Below are 26637 nucleotides of genomic sequence, written 5' to 3' on the forward strand. Positions count from 1 at the left end.
GATTTCCAAGGGAAGGAGCAGCGAAGCAGGGAAAGCAGGCTTAGGGGTGGTAGGTTTGCTTCTTTTTCTAATTTATTAAATGATATGTATACATTTGATAAAAGGCATCAGCAAAACTGAACTCCATTTTGGGAATTTGAGGGGACAGTCTTCATCGTTTCAATTTATTTATATACATTGTTCTATTTAATTTCTCTATTTCTTCTCAGATCCACTTTGGAATTTATATTTTCTTAAAAACGTTTATTTTTATTTATTTACTTTTAACATTTCCTCTTTCTTTCTTTCTTTTTTTCTTTCTTTCTTTCTTTTCTTTTTATTTTTAGATACAGAGAGAGAGTGTATGAGCAGGGGAGAGGGGCAAAGGGAGAAAGAGAATCTTAACCAGGCTTCATGCTCAGGAGGAAATGATCAGTAAAGCAAGGACCTGCCCCAACCACACACCTGCCAGCAGCCCCCAGCCCCCATCCCGGTGCTCCAATCCTTCCTCTCCACAGCCCCTCCGACTCAGCTTCCAGGCAGAACCAGCCAAGCTTGCTTCCTCACAGTTGCACAACTGGAAGTTGACCCGTGGATGAAGAAAACCACAGGTGTCCGGTAAGTTTTCCTTTGCAGGTCTCTCGGGGCCATGACCTGGAGGGACCTTTCCGGGCACCAGGTCTGACTTTTCTTGCGTCCCCATGGGGCGCCCAATGGGGAGGGCACAGTATAAATCCCGGCCACCTCTCCCAGCAGGCAGGGACCGGCAGCTCTGCTCCACTGGGACTCAGGTGAGGGGCGACTCCAAGGACTGATTTGTGGAAAAGAACTGACTGAAAATTCCTTTCAAAATAATCATTCTCTTCTGTATTTGTCCTGTATGAGGTCTGAGCTGGCAGGATGACACACAGTAAATGCTTGTTGATTGATGACAAGCCGCTCCAGGCAGGGACAATCTGGTCCCAACTGCCCTCTTCCTCCATCAATGCCACCCTGGGGACTCTCAGCCAGCCGGGCAGTCAGGGCTCACGGGGCCAGAATTAGGGCTGCGGCTCTGAGTGAGGACCTGCTACAGGGTTCCCACGCGGGCTCCTAAGAGTCTCCTGAGAACCACTGGAATTTGCAGCAGTGGCTCTGTGACATGCAACTCCCAAAGCGGGGTGCGCGGGCCCTGTCCTTGCCCCCTGACCTCTCCTTCCTTTCAGCACCATGAAGCTTTTCACGGGCCTCGTCTTCTGCTCCTTGGTCCTGGGTGTCAGCAGCGAATGGTATTCGTTCTTTAGCGAGGCTGCTCAAGGTAAGCACTGGAGGGGGGGTGGCATCCGTGGGCCACTGGGACTCACCCCGAGCACATGCAAGGGGGGGGACCTACTGCCTTAGGTGTGTTGTCCTAAGTGCTAGAAGGTGCCCGTGTCTGGGGAGCTTTTGATCAAGCGGATTGAAAACCAGAGGATTTGTGTCCGTCAGTTACTAGAGAAGGAGCAATCATCATTCCCAGCTGAAGCTTCAGTTTGGATAGTAGAAACAGAGTAAGTCTTGCAATGGCAGAGAATTTTCCGCAGACACATTGCACAAAGTATGATTAAAACCGTTTGTCCTTTCTTCTTTTTTGCCTCTCCCTTCGTTCATTGCTTCCTCCTTTTCTTCCTTCCTCCCTTCCATCCTTCCTTCCATTTCCTACCTGGATCGAACCAGAGGCACCTTCAGCTCAGCTCTCACTGATGCTTCCTATCCTCAGTGACACTGCCCCTGTTCCCTACCCCTGCCTAGCATTTTACTTGACCAAAATAAAAAATAAATAAAAATGAGGAACTAATAACATCTACCAAGCCTGCACTAGGCAATTTAGGATGACCAACTATCCTGGTTTGTTTGGGCCTGAGGAGTTTTCTGTGACACTCTCAGGGCTCACTGGGATAGTTCTAGGCGAACAGGGACACTTCTGGTCAAGCTGAGACACGTGGTCACTTACTCTGAATTCGGAACACCTCGGGGAGGAAGACATCGTCGTCCACTTGAAGGGGACAAAACGGGTTTAGAGCAGCCGAGTCCATTGTCCAGGGACTAACTGCCAGTCAGCAGGTGGCCAAGAGGAGGTTGGAACCCAGCTGCGCGTGAGGCCCGAGTCCTTGCCAGGCAGCTTCCTAAAGCTGGGTGGCTATCGATCTCAGCTACGGGTCAGAATCACTCAGAGAGCATGAAAACTAGTGATGCCTGAGATCCACCCCCAGAGTCTGAGGTACTTGGGCCGGGTGTGACCTGGTCACCGGGACTTCAGAGGCTCCCAGGTCATTAGAAGGTGCAGCCAAGCAGGGCTGATGGGCCACGGCTCGACCCCTTGCTTCCTCAAGCTGCCGATATCATCGGTACAGCCTGTGTAGAAGGTTTTCAGGATGCCGTTTATGCCCCTAACACCCAGAGGGACTCAGGTCCCAGTTACGCGCCCTCATTCTGCAAGTATACATCTCCTGGGCCTCAGGGCAGAAGTGCTGTATGCCTGGGCCTTTCCCAGAAGGTGCCTTCTTGTCACCTCCTCACTTACCACGTCCCCTGGACCTTGTCACACGCGGCTTCATTTGACAGCAGTGCTGCCTGACCGAGGGCACTTTTGGGCCCTGGGGACGGTTGGCAATGTCTGGAAACACTTCTGCTTGTGACCCTCAGGGAATATGTTGCCCACCTCTAGTGCGGAGAGGTCAGGGATGCTGCTATACATCCTACAATATCAGAATGGCCCTGAGCAGAAAGAATTGCCCCAAATTTCAGGGGCGCTCAAGTTGACAAGTCCTGTTCTGTGATACCTCCTTTCTCTCATTTAAACAGCTCAGGCAGAGCCCTAAGTGAGATGCAGACATAGACCCGCAGGGACAACACAGCTGTGCCCCACCCACACGACTCCCACTAGAGAAAGCTGGAGAAACCACCTAGGATGCAGACTTGTTCTTCTCAGCCTGTGCTATCCAAGGGGACCAGGCAGAAATCTGGAGTCGGTGGCAGATTTGTCGTCCCTGATTCTTCTCTGAGGTGTGCCAGAGGCTTTCTGTTCACGTGATATCCCTTTTGCTGTGACCTTTTCTCCCAGGGGCTTGGGACATGTGGAGAGCGTACTCTGACATGAGAGAAGCCAATTACATAGGTGCAGACAAATACTTCCACGCCCGGGGGAACTATGATGCCGCACAGAGGGGACCTGGGGGCGCTTGGGCGGCCAAAGTGATCAGGTAACACGGGCTCCCGGGGATGCAGGGCTGGGTGAGCTGAGCCTGGCTGCCTTGGACAGGCAGGAGGGGTCAAGCCATGGAGAAGTCTCCTGTAGACACTGTGGCTCCTCCTTCTCTTGCCCACCCTCCCCTCTGCGCCCAGTGTTGGCATGAGTGGCCGATGGGGTCAGAGCAAGGCCAGGAGGAGTGGGTGATTCCTGATCCTCCCCCTATGGGTGCTGTTCACCCATTAAGGGATGAGCCTGGGCTGAGATGCTCTGTTTCTGGGCCAGGGGGTCAGTGTTTTAGCCCCTCTTTCCTTGGCTCCTGTCAACAGCTCTCCCTTGCAAAGAAGAGAGATGGGGGTTATGGGCAATTGCTCCTCAGCCCCCTAATTAATCTCCTACCTGCCTTTCTGCATTCCAGCGATGCCAGAGAGAATTCTCAGAGAGTCACAGACTTTTTCAGGCACGGAAGCAGCGGCCACGGAGCAGAGGACTCGAAGGCTGACCAGGCCGCCAATGAATGGGGCCGGAGCGGCAAAGACCCCAACCACTTTCGACCTGCTGGCCTGCCTGACAAGTACTGAGCTTCCTCTTTGCTCTGCACTCAGGAGAGGGGCTGGGAGTCCCCTGAGGGCAGGGACGCGGAGTCATTGAGCTCTCTGTCCACAGAGGCTGATGGAGGGCACCTGACAGGGGTCTAATAAATGCTTAAGAGATTGTTGGAAAGTGTGTGTTATTCCTCGGTGTAAGGACAGTTTGTTCATTCTCAGGGGTGATGGACGGACACCCAGGTGCAGGCCGGGCCTGTGCCCGTGTGGTTGGTGTGGGGAGGATCATGTCAGTGTCACACAGGGCAGACGCCCTGCACCCACCCTTCCCGGATCTGACCTGCTGCCCTGTCCAGGCCCTTCTGCTTACCTTGGTGCTCTCTCCAGGTCCCTCCGTGTCCACACCCCTCTCTCCTGCCAATCGTGTCCTGTCTTCTTCTCTGTCCTCAGCTTCCAGTTCCCTTTGATTTGTTCCTCAGTGGTACCTGTCCCTGGGGGCAGAGACACAGCCATGGGAGGATGCTACTATGGAATCCTTCTCTGGCCACGGCCACCTTGATCTTGTGTTGCTGCTGCTGTTGTTGTTTTTTACATTTCTGTAAGTTTATTTATTTTTGAGAAAGAGAGAGAGAGCAGGAGGAGAGGCAGAGAGAGAGAGAGAGAGAGAGATACGAAATGAAGCAGGCTCTAGGCTCTGAGCTGTTGGCGCAGAGCCCTATGCAGGGCTCCCACTGACAAACCGAGAGATCAGGAGGTGAGCAAAGTCAGACGCTTAAGAGACTGAGCCACCCAGATGCCCTTTTCCTGACCATTTTATAATGCGTCCTTCCCATGTGACACTGTATCACATGTCTACACTGCAGTTCCTCGGTTGTAACCTGCCATTAGGAGCTTCCATAGCAACTGGTCAGGGTCGAGTTCACCCACTGGGTGCTGGAAGCCCCATTTTCCTGGTTGTCTGTCCTCCAACTCCTGCTCCCTGAGAGGAGGAGGAGAGAGAGCAAGAGAGATGAAATCAAAGCGGGCTCTAGGCTCCAAGCTGTTGGCACAGAGCCCTAAGCAGCACTGCTACTCACACACTGTGAGATCGGGAGGTGAGCAGAAGTCAGACGCTTAACTGACTGAGCCACCCAGGTGCCCTCGTGTTGGTTTCTCAGCAGCGCCTTCAAATCTGATTAAAACCAGTTCTGTCCATGCCATGTAAGACTTGTGTCCAAAGCAGTTTTTCTCTGCGTCACCTCACTGCCTCACTCAAGCCTAAATGAAGGCATCAATCCACCTCACTTGTGATTCTTCCCTCACAGCTTCTGCACGTTAACCAGTCAACTTAGGGAAATTCTAGTGAAGAGCCAGCAGAACGAGAAGACCTCTCTTATCAGTTGAGCGGAATCAGGAGACAGAAACCAGTTAGTAACTGGAGTTGGGAAATTATAATGTAAGGAATTCTTAACTGGTACACGATTCAGTTCTAAGTGGCACAGAACACACAAAGCTGAGATGTAGATTGGTTGGAAATCCTGCAGCCCGTTGGACGGCTGATAAAGACTGCTGGGTGTCCCAAGCCAAAGCTGACAAGCAAGGACTCTCCCACCGAGGTGCCAAGGGTACTTGGCAGGAAACCGCGTGGGCATGCAGCTGAACTGGGACACAGCGGGGGATGTCGCAAACTCACGGGAGGCAGCCCCCATGGGGGCAGGAGGGACAATGCTGCTGATGGCCCAAGGCCAGTCCTGAAGGGGCAGTGCCGTGGATTGAATTGCATCCCCCACGCATCAAATTCATATGTTGAAGGCTTTACTCCTAATGGTGTTATAAGGAAGTAACTAAGGATAAATAAGACAGAAGTGTGGAAGCTGGTCAGATAGGATTAATGTATTTGTAATATCAGATACCAGAGATCTTGCTCCCTCTTTTCTGCCTTGTGAGGACACAGCTGCAAGGTGTCTGTCTGTCCATCTGCCATCCAAGAAGAGAGCGCCCACCAAGCACCAAATTAGTTTGCACCTTGATCTTGGACTTCCCAGCTCCGAGAAATATGAGAACTACATTTCTGTGGTTTAAGTCACTCAGTCTGTGGCATATGGATAGGCAGCCCCCCAACACAGGCGAAGTGCCATAGAACACCCTGGAAATCCAGGGAGGTATCCCGGAACTTGTCCAGAAACTTCAGTGGGATACCAACAAAACTGCCTGTGGTGAGTGTCACTGGGTACCCCGCACTTGAGAACAGCAGCCCAGGAGCTAGAAGGAGGCAAAGCTCAGGCCTGGGAGAGTCTTTCTTTCCCGTTCGTCCCTCCCGCGCCCTCTACTGACAAAGATTGGCATCGTGCTTGGGTGGCACAGGAGAACTATAACAGGGACCAGCTCCAGTATCACAAACAGGGCAAAGAAAGGCGGATATGAAGCTTGATAACTGCAATGCGACTCGTCTCTGAAATTGATAACTGCAATGCGACTCGTCTCTGAAAAGGGAACCGATGAGAACTCCTAATGGATGAGGGTCAATGACAAATCTCATTCTTGTTAAATAAAAGTGTGGCTGGGAAGCGGTTAGTCCCAACAGACTTCTGGTGCCCCTCAGAAAGCACTAGGGGCAGTGCAGGTGGAGGAGGTGTGGGAGGCTTGAGGCTTAGTGCGACACGAGTGAGTCTACGTCAAAATGAGGCAGGAGCAGGAGAAAGAGGTGAAGGCCACAGTATGGCCACTGGCTAGTGACAGCAGGCTCCACGTGCTGGGGAGATGGGTGTGCAGTGTGTCCAGCCTGAAGGGACCTAATGAGATGTACGGGCTGTTATTACCCCTGTTTTACCTTTATTTACTCCTTCCTCAAGGCTGGTCCTTTCTTCCTGAGGATCTCAGTGTTTCTTTTACTTCTCTCTAAAGAGCTTCTAACATTTTTTCAAGGCAGGTGTATGCCAACAACCCCCCTCACCTACCTTTTTTAAATTTTTAAATGTTTGTGTATTATTGAGAGAGAGAGAGAGAGAGAGAGCGAGAGAGCAAGGGAGAATGAATGGGGGAGGGGCAGAGGGAGAGAGGGACCCAGGATCCAAAGAGGGCTCCGTGCTGACAGCAGATCTCAGACCTGCAAGCCACAACACCACGACCCGAGCCGAAGTCAGACGCTTCACCAACTGAGCCACTCAAGCACCCCCTACCACACCTTTTTTTTTTTTTTTTGAGAAAGTCTTTATTTCTCATTCAATTTGTAGGATAATTACACAGCATACAGAAGGTATGCTGGTGGTTTTTTTATTCCCTCCAAACACTTTAAAGAGTTCACTCCGCTCTCTTCTTGCTTGTACACACTAAAGATAAAGTGGAGGGGACAAAAGATGCATCAAAGTCAAGGGGAAGCAGGAGGGGGTGGGGTCAAGCCCACAGGGGTGGTAACCCCGGAGGGAGAAGAAACATGTTGTGCTCTGAGAAGGAAGAAAGCTGACAAGAGGCGGGCAGCACACTTGAGATGGAGGACAGGGACCTCAGGAACTCAGCTGTACCTGCTCCTGCTGTACCCCAACCCCAGGACTCATCATGCTCGCCCGTGCTTGTCTGTGGACGTGGCTGTCTTTAGGGCAAGCAGGTAGGAATCCCAAGAGCAAAGACCATGGCTCTCCTCTTGTATGTCAGCCTTGTAGCCACAGTACCTGTCATAGCACCTGGCGAATAGGAGTGGGTTAATAAATTTCTGTTGAGATGAATGGATGATGTAGAAAAGTAGTGTTCAAAGGTAGCCAGAACCAGGAGGGAGGTTGGGATTGTACAAAGTACAGAGGTTTGCTACAGGGTTTGATGTGCAGAATGTGGCCATGAGGCACTCGGAGGTGACTACAGAAATCTACACCAAAATCTCTGCTAAGATACACAAAGAATACCAAATTTTACTTTATCACAGAAAGTATGTAACACTCTCTAGGAGTGCTTTGTGCTCTCTCTCATAGAAATACAAATTAGATACCTCAGGTGTACATAAATTCTTAGTACGGTTTCTGAGGAGAAGCCTTGGGAGAAAGCAATACATATTTTATTTTATTTATTTATTATTTTTTTTTTTTCAACGTTTATTTATTTTTGGGACAGAGAGAGACAGAGCATGAACGGGGGAGGGGCAGAGAGAGAGGGAGACACAGAATCGGAAACACGCTCCAGGCTCTGAGCCATCAGCCTAGAGCCCGACACGGGGCTCGAACTCACGGACCGCGAGATCGTGACCTAGCTGAAGTCGGACGCTTAACCGACTGCGCCACCCAGGCGCCCCAGCAATACATATTTTAAACGTCCAGAGTAACTTGAGGGTCAGGTTAGCAGAGAGCACTCTGTGAGAACAGAGGAGATGAAAAGGCACACTGCATTTCCCTGAGTGCAAGACACCATGGGTTGCAAGAAGCATTCTTTTTTATCAACCACCAAGAAAAAAGTGTTGTTAATTAAGTGAAGATGTAACATTTTTTCTTATCATTCACCATTCTTATTTTATACCTATTGAAAGAGACCCTTTGGACCTCCTTAGGCGCACATTTATATCTTCTCTCACCCTTGTGTATAAGCAAAAAAGGGGAAAAAAAATACACAAAACGGATTCCTAAAGCAATGACAACTATTTTATGAATGCTGCCTGGTCATTAGTGACTGTAAGACACGTCCTAATCTCAGGAAATTATACTCAAGAAATGCGTATCTTAGAAATAATGAAATATGCCAATACCATTTAAGCCTATACAGGTTTGCTCTCATTGTATTGACCAGGAAGAAGTAATAGGCTTTACTTATTGTGAATCACAAAGTGTGCCGGCAGTGTCCCTGAGGTGAAGTTCAGCTCTACACCAGCACCCCCAGCCATGCAGGACCTCCCCCAAGAGGTGCTGGTGTATCCACCACTGGTCCTGACAGTGGCCCATGTTCCGAGCCCCTCTCTAGGAAAGGTGTTGCCTCAGCTGGCCCAGTCACTGCCTTTCCTCTAACCTCAGTGGTCTTCCCGGCAGACCCCCAGAGCGACCGAGGGCCTCTTCTCCACCTGCCCAGGCCTTTCCCATATGGTCCAGGGGTGGCCGAGGTGGTGGCGATTGCCCAGGTCTGCAGTGCTACCTAGTCATCGTGGCGGCTCATTAGATCTGGTGCCTCCTGGATGCTCTCCCTGGGATGTGGGGTACATGGAGCCTCTTGGGCCTCAAGGTGTGGGAGGCAGGGAAGAAGTGTCGCTCAACAGCCTGCTTTTCAAACTCAGGTGCAAAGGGGGCTCTTTCACAATTCTCTAATTTCCCAGGTTTGCTTTTTGGAATCTGTAACTAGGGGAGGAAAATCCAAGTCTTTCCTGAAAAAAAAAAAAAAAAAAAAAGTGTGCTTTACACACAATTCATGATTTATGGAGTCCTGTCAAACCATGCTGTTGAAAACATGTTTACGAAGCCTCCTGTTAATGACCCACTTGTCCCTCTGCTGAAAGAGCTGGGCAAAGTGACAAGAACTCCAGGCTGGCCAACGGGCCTTGCTCCTGAATGACATAACCTCAGAGGGAGCCGCTCAGCACTGCAAGTCTTCCCTTCCTCCCATGCACGCCTTGACCTTGGAAAGTCCAAACAGTTTAACTCAGAGCCTTCAAAAGCCTCCAACTGTTTGCACTGTCAGCAAAGATGCTTGCAAAACTCATTCATCCACCCATCCCCTTATCCACTACTTCTTGAATGAGCTCCCACTATGTGGCAGGAACTGAGCCAGGCCCTGGGAACAGAGCAGGCAATGGCACAGAAGACCTCGGCGTTCCCTGGTAGGGATCACTCTCCTGAGAGAGCCATTCTTAAGCTCATGCATGTTTACTAGAATTGAATTAAAATAAAATAAAATAAATGGTATCGTACAATTATTGTATTCTGCCAAGTTCAGGTGGCAGCTGCATAGCAGATGGCTAAGATTCCAAATGCTCACTCTTAGCAGACCAGATGTGAACTTCAGCTTTGTCACTGACTTTGTGGTGGGTAAGCATAGTAACAAGGACCAATGGTCACAGTAAGTCGTTCAGGGTAAAAGCAGAATATAAAATGACGAGTATTATATCCCTGTCTTAGTTTATGTCTTCGCATATGTACAGACACTTAGAAAGTAGCCTGGAGGCCAAAGTGGAGGATCTAACGAGGTTCTTCCCGCCCCCTCCCCCAATCCAGGCTGGTGAAATTACTACTGCCTTTTCTTTTTCTCTTTATATTTATTTAATACTTTTCAAGTTCTCTTCAGTAAACACGTTCGTTCAACTAACTTTTGTTAGCTTGACTATATTCTAGGCATCTCCTAGGCACTGAGCGTTAGTGGTGAAAAAACCAACAGCCCAGTTCCTATCCTGATTGGGATTCCAGTGTTGAGATCAGGAAGAGCAGCAAATGTCTATGCATCATATAATTTACATGTATGTGCCTGTGTCTCTCATCACATAAACACCCCCCCCCACAACAGCACTAAATGTGCAAACACCTCCGTGCACAACAACGGTTTACCCAAATTAATGAAGATTTTAAGTTACCAATTGATAAATGAGTCAGGGTCCCATGCAAATATATAGAAATTTTTGACTCAATTTTTTTCTCCTAAAAAATTTTTTTTAATATTTATTTATTTTTGAGAGAGAGAGAGAGAGACAGAATGTAAGCAGGGGAGGGTCAGAGAGAGAAACTGAAGCAGGCTCCAGGCTACTATGAGCTGTCAGCACAGAGCCCGATGTGGGGCTCGAACTCAGGAACCGTGAGATCATGACCTGAGCTAAAGTCGGATGCTTAACCGACTGAGCCACACAGGCGCCCCTCTAACAAAGGAACCTTGACAGACACCCATACTTGAAAGAATATTCCTGTGTCTTGAAAAATTAATCCCAGACCATTAAAACTGCAGCTCTGATTGGTAATCTTACTTATTAATGTGTTAATAATGTGTGGACTTGGTAACACTATATTAATTAATCTTCCTGTCTCCGGCAAAGTATAAATGATTATGAATTTTCTTGGCGAAGCCAGAAGAGTTCAATGTATAAAGTGCTCTGTAAGTGTTCAGAATTAATCCAAGCCCCTTACAGCCTTAAGCGTTCCACCCTGATACAACCTGATGAGGTAGACTTTTAGGGCTCCCACGCCCAGTTCCCGTGTTTGGGGGCGTTCTCCACATGCATCAGCAAGCAGTTCTCAGACCCCAACAGGTTGTACAAGAATTCCTCTCAATTCTGACACTCTCTTCCCAAAGATGGCTCAGATCTTACACGTTAAAGACTCAGTCCTATAGGACTACACCCCAGGAAGGATTCAGTCCTATAGGACTACACCCCAGGCTGTTATGTGTGCTTCTCACTGACCCACTGGATCAGAGGAGGTTCCAGTGACTCCTTCTTGGGTACCATTATTTGCTAGAGTGGCTCACAGAACTTGGGGAAAACACTTAGTCACATTTACCAGTTTATTAAAGGATACGAAAAAGGACGAAAATCAACAGCCAGATGAGGAGATACATAGGGCAAGGACTGGGAAGATAGCACGGGCTTCCACGCCCCCTCCAGGCCCACCATTTTCCCAATGTTCACCAACCCCAGCAGCCCTGCAAGCCCAGCCCTTTTGGGTTTTTATGGAGGCTTCAATGCATAAGGATTAATGAAATCCTTGGCCATTGGTGACTGATTGAACCCTCCAGCCGTTGACCCCTGCCTGGAGGTCAGGAGGAGGGAATGAAAGGTCCATTCCTCCGATCACATGGCTGGTCCTCCTGGTGATCAGCTCCCATCCTTAGTGAGGTCAAAGATCACCTCATTAACTAAAGACACCACTGTCACTCTCAACACTCAGGAAATTCCAAGGGTTTGGGAGGCAGGCACTGTGAAAGACCAGATAAAAACCACACATATTTTTATCATCTGAATGACCAAATTTTTATTTCTCAAACACGACAGTATCTGAGGTAGATATCACTGTCTTTCTCATTTTAAATTCATGAAACTGTTCCTCATTCCTTCCTCTGTCCCTGCACGTGTGGGACCTACGCTTCACATGCCATGCTTGGCCACGGTACCTGTGGGGCTTCTTTTTTGACTTTGGTTTTCTGACTCTTCATAACCTTGGCGTTCTTCTCATCCACTTAAATTAATTGTAACAGAAAAGGGAGGTGTCTGAGGCCTCTCGACAGCCTGGTCACACGTGGCCAATAGAGGAGGGGTAGCATCTAATGTATTATGGAAACCAGGTCACTTTTGAGAGTGAAGGGGGTTGTCACTATGTATTAAGCCGGCACATCGGGCCCTAACGGAGACAGTCCCTGCAAGCTGGGACGCAGGGACTCATGGGAGACTTTGGGGGTGTCTCTTTAAGGCCTGGAGAGTGTCATACCACCATGCCAGGACGGCTTTCTTTTGCAGGAGACACAAGGGGAAAGAGCCACCTGCCACTATTGTCTATTGTTGTAAGCATGGCCTTGCAGGGAACGGAGTGTCCCTCCAAGAAGCTACAGTACACAAGTGACAAAGGAGGAGAACTTGCAGTGCTTCTCCAGGTCCCTGTGAGGGGCCCCGCTCGTGTCTAGATGTTGTTGTCTTTGCTCTCTCTGCAATGTTTCTACCAAAGAAAGCAATGACTTGAATGATGTCGGAAAGTGGGCAGTGGCTTTCCAGCACGGAATGGCCCCAAAGGGAGTGAAAGACTTGTCAGAGGGGGTGACCACTGGACCAGGATATCTGCCCTGGGGAATGCAGGAGGAGGGGTGTGGGCATCACATGGCCTCCTCTGTGAAGCGGCCCCCCAAGTTCCCTGTCACCAAGGGCTGTGGAAGGTTGATAACTGCCCCTCTCCCCACATGTCTACTCCTAGGACCCAGGGAGCCAAAGCGGCTGAGGGTCCTGGCCTGGGCAGAGCTCATGGACCCCACCTTTCCCAGGTAATGATTTATATGCAGAATATCTAAATGTCGCTTAGCATTGCCTTGGATAAGAGAACCACAGGGACAGAGAGATCCTTTGACAGTTGTCTGCCTTACAACATTCATCTCATTGTATCTGCAAGAATTAACATAACGCCAGACCCAGAGAGAGGCATCACTCCCAGAGTGGCAGGCTCCAATCTAAGACAGTGACATCCTCACACCAGTGCAGTCCTTGCCTGATTTGCTTCGTCCTGGGTCAGCCTCCCCTCTGCCACGTCCTGCTCAGAACTCCTCCTGTCCTGTAACAAATCCAAGGTCCGCGTCCTGCTTCTTCTCTGGGTGACTTCGGGAGCACGGGGCCCACCTCCTTCCTGGCTGTGATTCGCCATCTTCCCAGCTCTGCGCTGTCCAGTCTCCAGGATTTGCTTGCATCAGCTTGGAGGCCCTAGCATCTCCAGTGTCTGCTCATATACTTCTTCTCCCAGACACAATCGGGGCAGAACCCCTGAGCTGGCGCTCCCTGCCAGGGGCCTTCCTTGCCCTACTACTGTCCTCAGGTGTCCAGCCCTGGAGCCCACTGTAAGAAGGACACTGGATGCAGGTCTGTCCTCTAGGTCCCCCATCATTGCTGACACATTACACATCCATAACTCTCTCACCTCCAGGGAAATCCAATGACCTGAAACTTTCCCTTTCTCGTGAAGGGGCAGTGATGGGTAGGTTGGTGAGTGGACCATGGCCTCCGCCAGGCTAATAGCGCCTGTGTGCAATTTCTTCCCAGCATAATCTTCCTCAACTCCCACAGTGAAGCCCAGTCCTGCTTTTCCAGCTGAAACAGCTGTATCATCACAACCGCCCATCTTGGGCAGCATCCCAGCTTTCTCTGCACCCTTCCTGAATCTTCTAGTCTGATATCTTAGCAGCTGGTGGGCTATTTCCTCATCATTTCCTTAAAAATGTTTATTATTTATTTTTGAGAGAGGGAGAATGGCAGAGAGAGAGACAAGGAGAGAAGGAATCCCAAGTAGGGTCCATAGTGTCAGTGCAGAGCCCAATGCAGGGCTCAACAAACTCATGAGCCAGGAGATATGACCTGAGCAAAAGTCAGGAGTCAGATGCTTAACAGACATAGTCATCCAGATGCCCTTTTCCTGACCATTTTATAATGCGCCCTTCCCATGTGACACTGTATCACATTTCTACACTGCAGTTCCTCAGTTGTAACCTGCCATTAGGAGCTTCCATAGCAACCGATCAGGGTCAAGTCCACCCACTAGGTGCTGGACGCTCCATTTTCCTGGTTGTCTGTCCTTCCTCTCCAACTTCTGCTCCCTGGGGTCCCAGCTTTATCCTGAGCCACCCCTTTAATGGAGCCCCTGCTGCTCCCCCATTTGCCTTTTGTTCTCTCATTCTTCAGGCAATCGATTCTCCTTTCTAACTTTGATTACCCTGCCCAGCATTTCTCAATACACTATTGTGTGGGGAAGAAAACCTTTGTTACCAGGAGTGACACTGGAAAGAGGCAGAAATTTCCAAGTTTGCTACTTGCCTCAAAGCTGCCAGATTGCATAACCTTGGAAAGTAGATGGGCGTGAAGAAGGAGCCTGATGTTCTGGATGCTGTGTGCTGGCCAAAAGGAATTTCCCAAATCTCAGTGTTTTTGCTTCACACCTGCTTTCCCACCCACTCCCCTAGCACAGTGTCAGTATATATAATGCCAGCCCCCCTCGCAGGCAGGAGACACGGGCAGCTCAGCCTCACCAGGAGCCTCGGCACGAAGGGACAGCCAAAGGTGAGGTGCTAGACTTGCCTACACTTTCCTTCTTTGCAGATTCTCTTACCTGAAGGCATTCTTGGGCTGTGTCCTCACTCTCTGCTTCCTTCCTGAATACACTCTCCTGGCAATTTGAATTCTCCAGATGTGAATACTTTCTGGGATTGGGATTTGGTCGTGTACTTTGTCTGTGGGAGTTCACGGATGGGTAGAGCAGGCGTTCTGCAAATATGTGTGCAATGTCCCACAATCCTCATTTTACAGATGGGTGCATGGTCACTAAATCCCCAAAGGCCTCTTTGGAAACTTTCCGGACAGCGGGTTTCAGGGCTCCTAGGGGACGACTGAAATGGCAAGTGGTTTATATTAGAAGTGCAGCGCGATCTCTCTTACTGGGATTCCTATGGGGCAAATGGCAACGGAGAACTGGACCCTCTGTTCTATGTATCGTGTGTCACCTGCGTATATATGTGTATACACATTGCCTATTTCTTTCTACCTACATTTATACACACATGTGTATATACACGGGTGTATACGTACACATATGTGTGTATATATGCAGGTATGTGTATAGATAAATAGATATCGGTAACATCTAATAATAAGTAGATGTAGGTAATAGGTAAGATACAGGTGTGGGTCCACGTGCCTCCCCCCGAAAACCCTAAACCAAACCAAACCAAAAGTGTGTCGTCCTTGTGTGTTTCTGTGACTCTGCTGCAGGATGAAGCTTTTCGTGGGCATCCTGTTGTGCTCCCTGGTCCTGGGCGTCAGCAGCCAAAGATGGCTCACGTTCCTCAAGGAAGCTGGTCAAGGTAAGGACCAAAGGATGGCGGTCCGGGGAAGGCAGCAACTGGCCCCCCACCAGTATTGACCACAGTGGAGGCCACATCTCCACAGGGCAAAGGCCACAAGTGGGACGAAAAGCAGCACGGTTTGCAAGATAGCAGTTTCCCAGGCTTTTTTGAACAATTGAACCACATCTGGCATTATAACTTTGTGTATATTTAAGGTGAATGCATGTTAATGACACATTTGTTTACGTAATATGATTGACATTTTGGCTCTAGAGAGCACCTCTATCACGTGACATAATTATCCTTTCCCTTTAGTAGTTGAGATAATTAAGTTCTAGACTGTAGCAAGTTTCCTAATTATGATATGGTATTGATTTGCCTTCATTTTACTGTGCGCTAGATGTCTAGAGCTTATTTTCTACTGGTGGTTTTTCCCCTTAAATGACATCTGTCCTATCCCTCCAGCCCTGGCCCTTCTGGCCAGCATTGCACTGTTCAATGGGGATCCCCAGGACGAAGGTCACATAAGCTTTGGGTTTTAACTTGCAGCAGAGAAGAAGACATCTGGGGCCCAGGGCGCCTGCTCCCCACTCACAAGTGGGACTCCATTGCCACCTAGTGGGAATCCGGGGACAGCTCATTGCTGTGTCTCAGTCATGAAGCCGGTGCATCAAACTTGTGCTTTTAGTAACTACAACCAACAGTAACTGAGCTCAGCCTGTCCCAGGCACTGTTCTAAGAGCTTTACATGTATGAATGAATCCTAAACAGTAGAAATAATAACACATAAAATGAAGATAAGGCATTACATGGATATTACATAAACTATGATTACACTCGACACTAGGTCTTTCTCTTTTGCCTACTACATTAATTCTTTTTTTAATGTTTATTTATTTTTGAGAGAGAGACAGAGTGTGAGCAGGGGAGGAGAACAGAGACAGAGGAGACACAGAATCCAAAGCAGGTTCCAGGCTCTGAGCTGTCAGCACAGAGCCCGATGCAGGGCTCAAACTCATGAACCGTGAGATCGTGACCTGAGCTGAAGTAGGACATTTAACTGACTGAGCCACCCAGGCACCCCATACATTACTTTTTCAGGGTCTGCATTTTATGTAGCCTGCTCAGATTCCTTCAGTCTGTAACTGTCTGATCTTCCTCTTAGCTTAGTCGCTTTACTGTTTTTGTCCCAGCCCTCCGAAGGCCAAGAGAAGTGATAGCATATTGAACACCTACAATCTTCTAGAAGTTATACGTGCATTTGTCTCAGTACATCTGCATAACCACCCTGCGGATGGCAATATACTCCTGCATTTACTGGGAGGACACTGAACTTTAGAGGTGGGGGACCAGTTGTACTTTTTCTGCGTCTGATGACCTGTTTTTATAAATCTCTCTAGGGGAACTCCCCTTTACCACCTGCTGGTTGACTTCTGACAGTTGCCTGGGTGCCAAATATGCCCCAGGCTTTCAGAAATACTTAGCACCAAGTTGTCTTCAAGCTGCCCACAGGGATGAATTTCTCCCCTTGACCTGGTTGGGAGCCCTCTGTGTCAGCAGCCTCCCTCTGACTTGCCTTTGTTCTCACGCCCCAGTCGCAGGGGCCCCAGTCACAGGGTTCCCTGCATCTGTCCAGGTAGAGGTCATCGCAGGAGAAAGCATCGCTTAAAGACCATCCCACCTCTTGTTCACACACATCACACAGCCAAACATAAAGTAGAAACAGTACTCAGAATGGAATCAAGCAGAATAAAATGCACCAAGGGTGCTTCTCATAACATTCACCCAGGGAAGTGAATGTAAAGGAATACTCATCCCAGCCAACATCCTCTCCAAGGATTTTGTCAAAGACTGAGATCTTAGAATCGGTGGGAGGAAAAAAAAAAAAAAAAAAAAAGAATCGGTGGCAGGAAAATGTCTTATTCCTCTATTTTGCCAAGACACGATCACCTTCATCTCATCATTTGGTTTCCTTTCCAGGGACTAAAGACATGTGGAGAGCCTACTCTGACATGAGAGAAGCCAATTACAAAGGTGCAGACAAATACTTCCACGCCCGGGGGAACTATGATGCCGCACAGAGGGGACCTGGGGGCGCTTGGGCGGCCAAAGTGATCAGGTAACACGGGCTCCTGGGGATGCAGGGCTGGGTGAGCTGAGCCTGGCTGCCTTGGACAGCCAGGAGTGGCCAAGCCCTGGAGAAGTCTCCTGTAGACACTGTGGCTCCTCCTTCTCTTGCCCACCCTCCCCTCTGCGCCCAGTGTTGGCCTGAGTGGCTGATGGGGTCAGAGCAAGGCCAGTGGCAATGGGTGATTCCCGATCCTCCCCCTATGGGTGCTGTTCACCCAGTAAGGGATGAGCCTGGGCTGAGATGCTCTGTTTCTGGGCCAGGGGGTCAGTGTTTTAGCCCCTCTTTCCTTGGCTCCAGTCAGCTCTCCCTTGCAAAGAAGAGTGATGGGGGAAGGGGCTATTCCTCATCAGCTCCCTAACTGATCTCCTACCTGCCTTCCTCCATTCCAGCGACGCCAGAGAGAATTCTCAGAGAGTCACAGACTTTTTCAGGCACGGAAGCAGCGGCCACGGAGCAGAGGACTCCAAGGCTGACCAGGCCGCCAATGAATGGGGCCGGAGCGGCAAAGACCCCAACCACTTTCGACCTGCTGGCCTGCCTAGCAAGTACTGAGCTTCCTCTTTGCTCAGCACTCAGGAGAGGGGCTGGGAGCCCTCTGAGGGCAGGGACGCGGAGTCATTGAGTTCTCTGTCCACAGAGGCTGATGGAGGGCACCTGACAGGTGTCTAATAAATGCTTAAGAGATTGTTGGAAAGTGTGTGTTATTCTTCGGTGTAAGGACTGTTTGTTCATTCTCAGGGGTGATGGACGGACACCCAGGTGCAGGCCGGGGGAGTGCCCATGCGGTTGGTGTGGGGGAGACAATGTCAGTGTCACACAGGGCAGACGCCCTGCACCCACCCTTCCCAGATCACATCTGCTGCCCTGTCCACTCCTCTCTGGTTGCCCTGGTGCTCTCTCCAGGTTCTTCCATGTCCAGACCCTTCTCTCCTGCCAGTTGTGTCCTGTCTCCCTCTCTGTCCTCAGCTTCCAGTCCCCCTTGGTTTTTTTCCTCATGGTCTCTATCCCTGAGGACAGGGGACACAGCCATGGGAGGATGGGTTTGTGGAATCCTGCTCCAGCTACTGCCATCTTGATCTTGTGTTGGTTTCCCAGCCGAACCTTCAAATCCAGTGAAAACCAGTTCCTGTCCATGCCATCTGAGACCTGCATCCAAAGCAGTTTTTCTCGCCATATATCACGCCTTCCACAAAAGCTCCCAGGAACAAAATACGTCAGCAAATTGGTGGCATAGTGACAACATCAACCTCTAGCAGGTTTTGTTGTCACCTCAGCGGAGGCTCTCTTGTCAACTTTGACAAGATTATAGACCTGGACTATCGACACACACTTCCTAACAGACCTTAATCCCAGCCTCGTGAAGGCCCTTCCCTTAATTTATTCCTTCCTTCATTTTTACCGCTTTATAGCTCAACTCCTGTAACTATTTAATAATTCTTAATGTTAACCCTCCTTCTGGGCACCTGGCTGGCTCAGTTGGAAAAGCGTAATTCTTGATTTTGAAGTGTGAGTTTGAGCCATATTGGCTGTGGAGGTTACTTAATAATAAATAAAACTGTAATAAAAATTTAATGTTTATTTTTGAGAAAGAGCGAGAGAGAGTGTGAACAGAGGAAGGGCATAGAGAGAGGGAGACAGAGAACCCAAAGCAGGCTCCGTGTAGTCAGCGCAAAGCCTGACATGGGGTTTGAGCCCACAAACCATGAGATCGTGACCTGAAGTCGCATGCTCAACTGACCAAGCCACCCAGATGCCCCTTAAATAAATATTAAAACAAAACAAAACAAAACAAAACCCATAAACCTTCCTCTTGAAAATACTGCCTGGTTTCTGTTTGCTGACTGCCCCCTGACTGATAAGGGGTCTCCAATATATTGGAAGTTCTACATGGAATCTCTCCTTTGATATCTCCTCTCATACCTCTCTCCACTTCCTACCCTTATCATGCTGAGGCCTCTCTGTGTCCCCACCTGTTCACTGCCCAGTCACTGTGTTCTCTTCTGCCTCTGCACCTTGTCCCTCAGTGGCCTCTTTCCATTAGGCTTTGGGAAGTCTAATCCCAGGGGTTCCGGCAACTGATGTCTTGCCTTCCCGAACACCAACCCCTGTCCCCAGTGACAGTTTTAACCAGTTCCTTTGGTCCTACGTGAGGAATGGTTCTCATAGTAGTTTCTCTCATCTTTATTCCTACTGTCGTTGAACTCAGATCCAGATAAAACTTCTACTTTCTTGAAGAACCATCCCAGTAGCCCACTCACTCCATTCTGGGGCAGAATTTGGGGCTCTCACAGAGCTTCATTCACACCTCCTGGCCTCTTTATCGCATTCCCTCTGCTTCTTCAATATGTCAGTTCCCCTAATAGATTTCAAGTCTCTCTAACATAACTCATATCTGAACAGTAGTTTACAGTTCATAAAACATTTTCATTCTACTTTCTTTTTTTTAGTAAGATAATTACTTTTAAAAGTTTATTTCGGGAGAGTGTGTGTACAAGCGGGGGAGGGGCAAAGAGAGAGGGAGAGAGAGAAAATCCCAAGCAGGCTCTGCACTGTCAGCACAGAGCCCGATGTGGGCTTCAAACTCACGAACCGTGAAATCATGACCTGAGCCGATATGAAGAGTCAGATGCTTGGCCGACTGAGCCACCCAGGCACCCCCTTTCTACTTTCTACATAACTTTTCTTTTGATGATGTCTAATGTTCTAGAAAGTCAGATTGTAGATAAACACTTACAACTTAATAAAAGCCTCCACTGAAGCGCACGCTGGTGACAATCCAAACTCTGCTGGGGTGTGGGAGGCTGGTGAATACTAATTAATAAGGTAGCTGCCATTTTCCTCGTTTGCAAATGCCAAACTGTGCTCTATTCTGTCCCTGCCTTATTTGACTTAAGCCACAGAAAGTCTTTGCAGTTCTCAGCTGGAGAACCAGGTTTAGAGGCACACAATTAGGACCTTGTGCAGTGTTGCCCACGTAAGGGTGCAGAGCCAGGACTGCAGGCTGGTGTGTCTGCCTCCAGAACCTGGGATGTGCTGTACAAGGCCAAGGGCTTCAGCGGGGCGAGGGAGGAGGCCTCTCTCTCCTTCCTGGATCTCAGCACCAGGTTTAAACGGGCAGGAGAGCACTTATAATCGGGAGATGCCTGACTTGTTTGAGGACGGGCACCGCAGCTTGCTCATCATCGAATGTGCTACACCTCGCACGGTCCAGGCACTCACCAACCGTTTCCCCGATAAAATTACCACATTGAAAACCCGGACTCAGCCCACCTCACTTTTCACTCTTGCACCTTCTCCTCTTCCTCCTCCTGGTCTGACTTGTTGAAAAAGCCACCCACCTACACTGTCTGATTCCTGCCTTCAGACTCACACTTGAACCTGCTCCAGTCTGGCCTCTGTACCCACCGCTCCGGGAAAGTAGCTCTTGTCCACCACGGACTTTGGGGTGTGGCCCCAAACAAGTGACATATTCGTCCTCGTATCAAGAGGCCTCTGAGCAAAGTCCAGCACACCTGCCTTCTCCCACCTTCCTGAGAGATGTCAACTGTCTTCATTATATCACCCTCTTTGTCACACCCTCTACGCCCTCTGCTCTCCAGCATTGGTCTTCCCTCAGTTCCACCAAAAAGTCAAGCTCTAATTTGCCATAGGATGTTTGTACGTGATGTTCCCTCTGCCTAGAACACTCAATTCACCTGCTCTTCACACGGCTGCTTCTTTCTCATCCTGTGTCTCTCGCGTGAAATCGCTCTTCAGAGAGGCCTTCTCTGACTGCTCTGAGTCACCTACCATGCTATTCTCCCCTTCCTACCAGGCATCAATATCTAGGATGATTTTTCTTATTTTTTGCTTTACATTTTTCTGTTATTCTGTTTTGTTTTTGTTTGGTTTTCTTGGTCTGTCTTCCATCCTAGTTAACAATTTCTGTCTTATTTAACTTTAAATATCTAGCACTGAGCAAAGTATCTGGTAACATACTAGAACCTCAACACTTACTGAATAAATGAATGATTGAAATAATTTATTTTTTAACTAATTAGTAAAAAGGAGGGGATGGGGTAGGCTCATAGATGATGGGTTAACCTGAAAAGGAGTAAGGAGTGACTCCTGAGAAAGGAAGGAAGGTAAAGAGAATGTAGTCAGGAGATACCTAACATTTCAGAGGGAGAAGGAACCTGAGGGAGTCCAGTTGTACCTGCTATGGTTGTACATTATTGTCCCCAGGACTCATCACAAAGGGCAAAAGCATGTCTATCTTGCTGTATGTCATCCTTGTATCCAGAGTACCTGCCACAGCTCCGGGCTCATAGTAGAGGCTCGGTAAACATTCACTGAGTGAATGAATGAAGCAGAAAGAAAAGTATTCTGCACAGGATGACAGATCTGGGAGTGGTGTCTGGGACTTGTAGAGGGTGGGGAGATTTGATACAGGTTTTGGTCTGCAGAATGTGGAAATGTTTCACTTAAAGATGAATACCCAAATCTATACCAAAATCTATACTAAAGTACCATCTAAGGTGGACATAATTTCACTTGATCTTAGAAAAAATTAGTTTCCTAGCAATGTTTTGCAAGCTTTCTCATTAGACATGAAAATTTCGATCCCCCCATCCACCTGCATCCCCCCATCCACCTGCCTCCCCCCATCCCTGCCCTGGCCCAGTGATGGCTTTTCGATGTGTCAACTTGGCTAGGCTGAACTACACCTTTGACTGTGAGTCCAGGTGGATGGGCTGTAAGAGCTATTCTGTCCAGAGTGAAAGGATGAAGGGAAATGGAGTCACTTTGTTGTATACACACATCTTCCCTCAGTTATTCAAACACTGATTTAGATGCTGCTGTGAGGTTTTTTTTGCAGACATGATTAAAGTCCTTAATAAATTCTCTTTAATCAAATGAGGGGTTATCCTACGTGCGACTGGCTTCATCAGTTGGAAGGCCTTTAGAAAAAGGCTTAGGTAAGAAAACCCAAAAGATTCCACCAAAAAACTGCTAGAACTGATTCATGAATCCAGCAACATTGCAGGATATAAAATCAATGCACAGAAATCGGTTGCATTCCTATATACCAACAATGAAGCAACAGAAAGAGAAATCAAGGAATCGATCCCATTTACAATTGCACCAAAACCCATAAAATACCTAGGAATACATCTAACCAAACAGGTGAAAAATCTATACACTGAAAACTATAGAAAGCTTATGAAAGAAATTGAAGACACACACACACACACAAAAGAAAAAGATTCCACGCTCTGGATAGGAAGAACAAATATCGTTAAAATGTCAATACTGCCCAAAGCAATCTACATTTTCAATGCAATCCCTATCAAAATAACACCAGCATTCTTCACAGAGCTAGAACAAACAATCCTAAAATTTGTATGGAGCTAGAAAAGACCCCAAATAGCCAAAGTAATCTTGAAAAAGAAAACCAAAGCTGGAGGCATCACAATCCCAGACTTTAAGCTGTATTACAAAGCTGTAATCATCAAGACAGGATGGTACTGGCACAAGAACAGACACTCAGATCAATGGAACAGAATAGAGAACCCAGAAATGGACCCACAAACGTATGGCCAAGTAATCTTTGACAAAGCAGGAAAGAATATCCAATGGAATAAAGAGTCTCTTCAGCAAGTGGTGCTGGGAAAAGTGCACAGCGACATGCAGAAGAATGAACCTGGACCACTTTCTTACACCATACACAAAAATAAGCTCAAAATGGATGAAAGACCTCAATGTAAGACAGGAAGCCATCAAAATCCTCAAGGAGAAAGCAGGCAAAAACCTCTTTGATCTTGGTCACAGCAACTTCTTACTCAACACGTCTCTGGAGACAAGGGAAACAAAAGCAAAAATGAACTACTGGGACCTCATCAAAATAAAAAGCTTCTGAAACAATCAGCAAAACTAAAAGGCAACTGAAGGAATGGGAGAAGATATTTGCAAATGACATATCAGAGAAAGGCTTAGTATCCAAAATCTATAAAGAATTTATCGAACTCAACACTCAAAAAAACAATCCAGTGAAGAAATGGGGAAAAGATATGCATAGACACTTCTCCAAAGAAGACATCCAGATGGCCAACTGACACATGAAAAATGCTCTACATCACTCATCCTCAGGGAAATATAAATCAAAACCACAGTGAGATACCACCTCACACCTATCAGAATGGCTAACATTATTAACAACTCAGGCAACAACAGATGTTGGCGAGGATGTGGAGAAAGAGGATCTCTTTTGCATTGTTGGTGGCAATGCAAGCTGGTGCAGCCACTTCGGAAAACAGTATGGAGGTTCCTCAAAAAATTAAAAATAGAACTACCCTACGACGCAGCAATTGCACTACTAGATATTTATCCAAGGGATACAGGCGTGCTGTTTCGAAGGGACACATGCATCCCCATGTTTATAGCAGCACTGTCAACAATAGCCAAAGTATGGAAAGAGCCCAAATGTCCATCGATGGATGAATGGATAAAGAAGATGTGGTATATATACACAATGGAGTATTACTCGGCAATCAAAAAGAATGAAATCTTGCCATTTGCAACTACGTGGATGGAACTAGAGAGTATTAGGCTAAGCGAAATTAGACAGTCAGAGAAAGACAAATATCATATGACTTCATTCATATGAGGGCTCTAAGACACAGAACAGATGAACACAAGGGAAGGGAAGCAAAAATAATATAAAAACAGGGAGGGGGATAAAAACATAAGGGACTCTTAAATATGGAGAACAAACAGAGGGTTACTGGAGGGGTTGTGGGAGGGGGGATGGGCTAAATGGGTAAGGGGCATTAAGGAATCTACCCCTGAAATCACTGTTGCACTATATGCTAACTAACTTGGATAGAAGAAGAAGAAGAAGAAGAAGAAGAAGAAGAAGAAGAAGAAGAAGAAAGAAAGAAAGAAAGAAAGAAAGAAAGAAAGAAAGAAAGAAAGAAAGAAAGAAAGAAAGAAAGAAGAAGAAAGAAGAAAGAAGAAAGAAAGAAGAAAGAAGAAAGAAGAAAGAAGAAAGAAGAAAGAAGAAAGAAGAAGAAGAAGGCGGCTTAGGTCTTCCCCAAACTGGTATCCAAGTAGTCGCCTACAATTGCTCTCCTTCCTTCTATATGGCACCATCCTGACTGCCTATCCTGACTGCTTAGCCTGCCCCTACAGCAGTGTAAGCCAGTTCTTGTAATAAGTCCACTAATATATACATATACATATCCTATTGGTTCCGGTCCTCTGGTTGAACTCTGACTCAGAATTTGGTACTATAAGTTGTTTACAGGAACAGGATCATAAAGACAGATTTAGATTTCTCACAAGGAATTTGCTTATGCAACGGTGAGGGCTGACTAAGTAGGTTCAAAGTCTATAAAGAAGACCTGTTTTCCATTCAACCAAGCAGGGAGGATCACAAATGGGTTGGAATTCCACAGGCATGGGCGCAAGCTGTCGTCCATAGGTGGACTCTTCCCACCCTTGGGTGGTTTCTCTCTTTGGATCTAAGTCTTTTAGACCACCAGAACCTCAAGTCACAAGGATGGAAAACAAAAATTTTGCTAGTGGGTCAGTAGGGGTATTAGTGAGAGAAGTCACTATCCCTTCCTTGCCTTAATTCTTGGGCCCATGAATTGTGGCTATGGGAGAAACAGTAGCATATTGGACACTGATCTAAAGCACATACCATATCCTTGGTGAGGGTGGGGAGGGCATTGCCCTATCCCTGCAAGGTGTTGCTATCTACCTAGCACTGTAACTGTTTTCAAAAGGTTATTCCACCATTCTACCCAGCCGGCTACTTCAAGATCATGGGGAACATGGTTAAACCAGTGAGCTCCATAAGTATAGGCCCATTGTCATGTTTTATCTGTTGCAAAATGAGTTCCTTAATCAGAAGTAATACTGTGTAGGGGTGCGTGGTTGGCTCTGTCGGTTGAGCATCTGACTCTTGACTTTGGCTCAGTTCATGATCTCGCAGTTCAGGAGATCAAGTCCCAAGTCTGGCTCTGTGCTGACAGCGCAGAATGAACCTTGAAAACAAGGATGAACCTTGAAAACATTAGGCTAAATAAAATCCAGACATAAAAGGCTATTTATAATATGAATATATGTGTATGAAATGTCCAGACTTGACAAGTCCAGAGACAGAGAGATTAGTGGCTGCCACGGCCTGGAAGGAGTGGGGGAGAGGGAGTGACTGCTAAAGGGTATGAAGTTTCTTGCTGGGATGATGAAAATATTCTGGAATTGCACAGAAGTGATGGCTACACAACCTGGTGAATATACTAAGAAACCCCTCAATAGGATAAAGAGGGTGAATTTTATGGTATGTGAATTATATCTCAGTTAAAAACTGTATGAGGAAAAAAATGTAAATAATAGATTAGGGCCTAGCGGGGAAAAGGAAAAGAACAGTCATCAAGTAATGTGTATCACACACATAAGATGGAATACTATGCAGTCTTCTCAGATAATATCCATGTTACATAGGAGAGTTTTTTTTTTTAATTCTGTTTAATATTATCTTGGTAAGACAACAAAAGAATCTGTTGTTTATCTTATGCATAGGGAAATTTTCTAGAAAATACTATTATCATCTCCTTATGAAAAAAGAAAAGTAAGGGTGCCTGGGTGGCTCAGTTAAATGTCCAACTTCAGCTCAGGTCAGGATCTTGTGGTTTCTTGGTTTGAGCCCCACATCAGGCTCTCCATGTCAGCGCAGAGCCCACTTGGGATCCTGTCTCCCTTTCTCTCTGCCCCTCCCCTGCTCGCGTATGCTGGCGCTTTTTTAATAAACAAAAAAAAAAAAAAAAAAAAAAAAAAAAAGGAAAACTCTTGCTATGATTAGTGTGAAATGTTAACTATATTTCAGTTAAAAAATAAAAACCAGGATTACTGGGATTGGCCAGAAGATTATTGAATAATAACACTAGTCATAATGGCTCATTTACTGAGCTTATTCTATTCCCACACTGTGCCACAACTCTACAGATGTAGATTATTTCTCAGATGTGGACACTGGGGGACAGAGAGACTGAGTACCTTGCTCAAGATCACAGATCTAGTGAGTGGTAAAGCCAGGATTTGAATGCAGGCAGTCTGGCTTAAGGCTTTTCCCTTCACCCACACTACTTCCTTGAGCAGTACTAATAAGTAATAATAGTCCCTAGTTCTCTGATGGGGATTTACAGTTAATAGGTCAGTGAGATAAAAGCCTCCACTGCTGAGATAATTGTTTGGGGAGAAATGGAAACATTTTTGGTCTAGGCAAGATCCAGCTAGGGTCTGTGGGCAGGTGAGCAGTGAGGGTGCGTATAGAG

General features: G+C 47.4%; 2 protein-coding genes across 4 annotated transcripts; both read left to right on the forward strand.

Annotated features, from left to right (window-relative positions):
- The first annotated feature begins 689 nt into the window (after positions 1 to 689).
- LOC123601451 (serum amyloid A protein) lies at positions 690 to 3901 on the forward strand. Of its 3 annotated transcripts, none has more exons than XM_045484698.1 (4): positions 690 to 814; positions 1185 to 1276; positions 3062 to 3200; positions 3606 to 3901. In XM_045484698.1, exons 2-4 carry the CDS (start codon positions 1189 to 1191, stop codon positions 3766 to 3768), a joined length of 390 nt encoding a protein of 129 aa, XP_045340654.1. In that variant the 5' UTR covers positions 690 to 814; positions 1185 to 1188; the 3' UTR covers positions 3769 to 3901. The 3 variants fall into 3 exon arrangements, with proteins under 3 accessions (XP_045340654.1, XP_045340657.1, XP_045340656.1); XM_045484700.1 differs by having other exon boundaries at positions 719 to 770; XM_045484701.1 differs by lacking the exon at positions 3606 to 3901 and having other exon boundaries at positions 3062 to 3204.
- Positions 3902 to 14291: 10390 nt separating this feature from the next.
- Positions 14292 to 18011, forward strand: LOC123601450 (serum amyloid A protein-like). Its single transcript, XM_045484697.1, has 4 exons — positions 14292 to 14404; positions 15113 to 15204; positions 17167 to 17305; positions 17707 to 18011. The coding sequence occupies exons 2-4, from the start codon at positions 15114 to 15116 to the stop codon at positions 17867 to 17869; spliced, it is 393 nt and encodes a 130-aa protein (XP_045340653.1). The 5' UTR covers positions 14292 to 14404; position 15113; the 3' UTR covers positions 17870 to 18011.
- The last annotated feature ends 8626 nt before the right edge of the window (positions 18012 to 26637 follow it).

This window comes from Leopardus geoffroyi, chromosome D1 (assembly GCF_018350155.1).
Source record: "Leopardus geoffroyi isolate Oge1 chromosome D1, O.geoffroyi_Oge1_pat1.0, whole genome shotgun sequence".
In the NCBI taxonomy this organism is placed as follows: domain Eukaryota; kingdom Metazoa; phylum Chordata; class Mammalia; order Carnivora; family Felidae; genus Leopardus; species Leopardus geoffroyi.

Excerpts from the sequence above, each read along its gene's own strand:
- LOC123601451 (XM_045484698.1), top strand. The coding sequence starts at position 1,189 with ATGAAGCTTTTCACGGGCCTCGTCTTCTGCTCCTTGGTCCTGGGTGTC. Across the intron at positions 1,277-3,061 it reads CTTTAGCGAGGCTGCTCAAG|GGGCTTGGGACATGTGGAGA; the intron begins GTAAGCACTGGA and ends CTTTTCTCCCAG. Across the intron at positions 3,201-3,605 it reads TGGGCGGCCAAAGTGATCAG|CGATGCCAGAGAGAATTCTC; the intron begins GTAACACGGGCT and ends TCTGCATTCCAG.
- LOC123601450 (XM_045484697.1), top strand. The coding sequence starts at position 15,114 with ATGAAGCTTTTCGTGGGCATCCTGTTGTGCTCCCTGGTCCTGGGCGTC. Across the intron at positions 15,205-17,166 it reads CCTCAAGGAAGCTGGTCAAG|GGACTAAAGACATGTGGAGA; the intron begins GTAAGGACCAAA and ends TTTCCTTTCCAG. Across the intron at positions 17,306-17,706 it reads TGGGCGGCCAAAGTGATCAG|CGACGCCAGAGAGAATTCTC; the intron begins GTAACACGGGCT and ends CCTCCATTCCAG.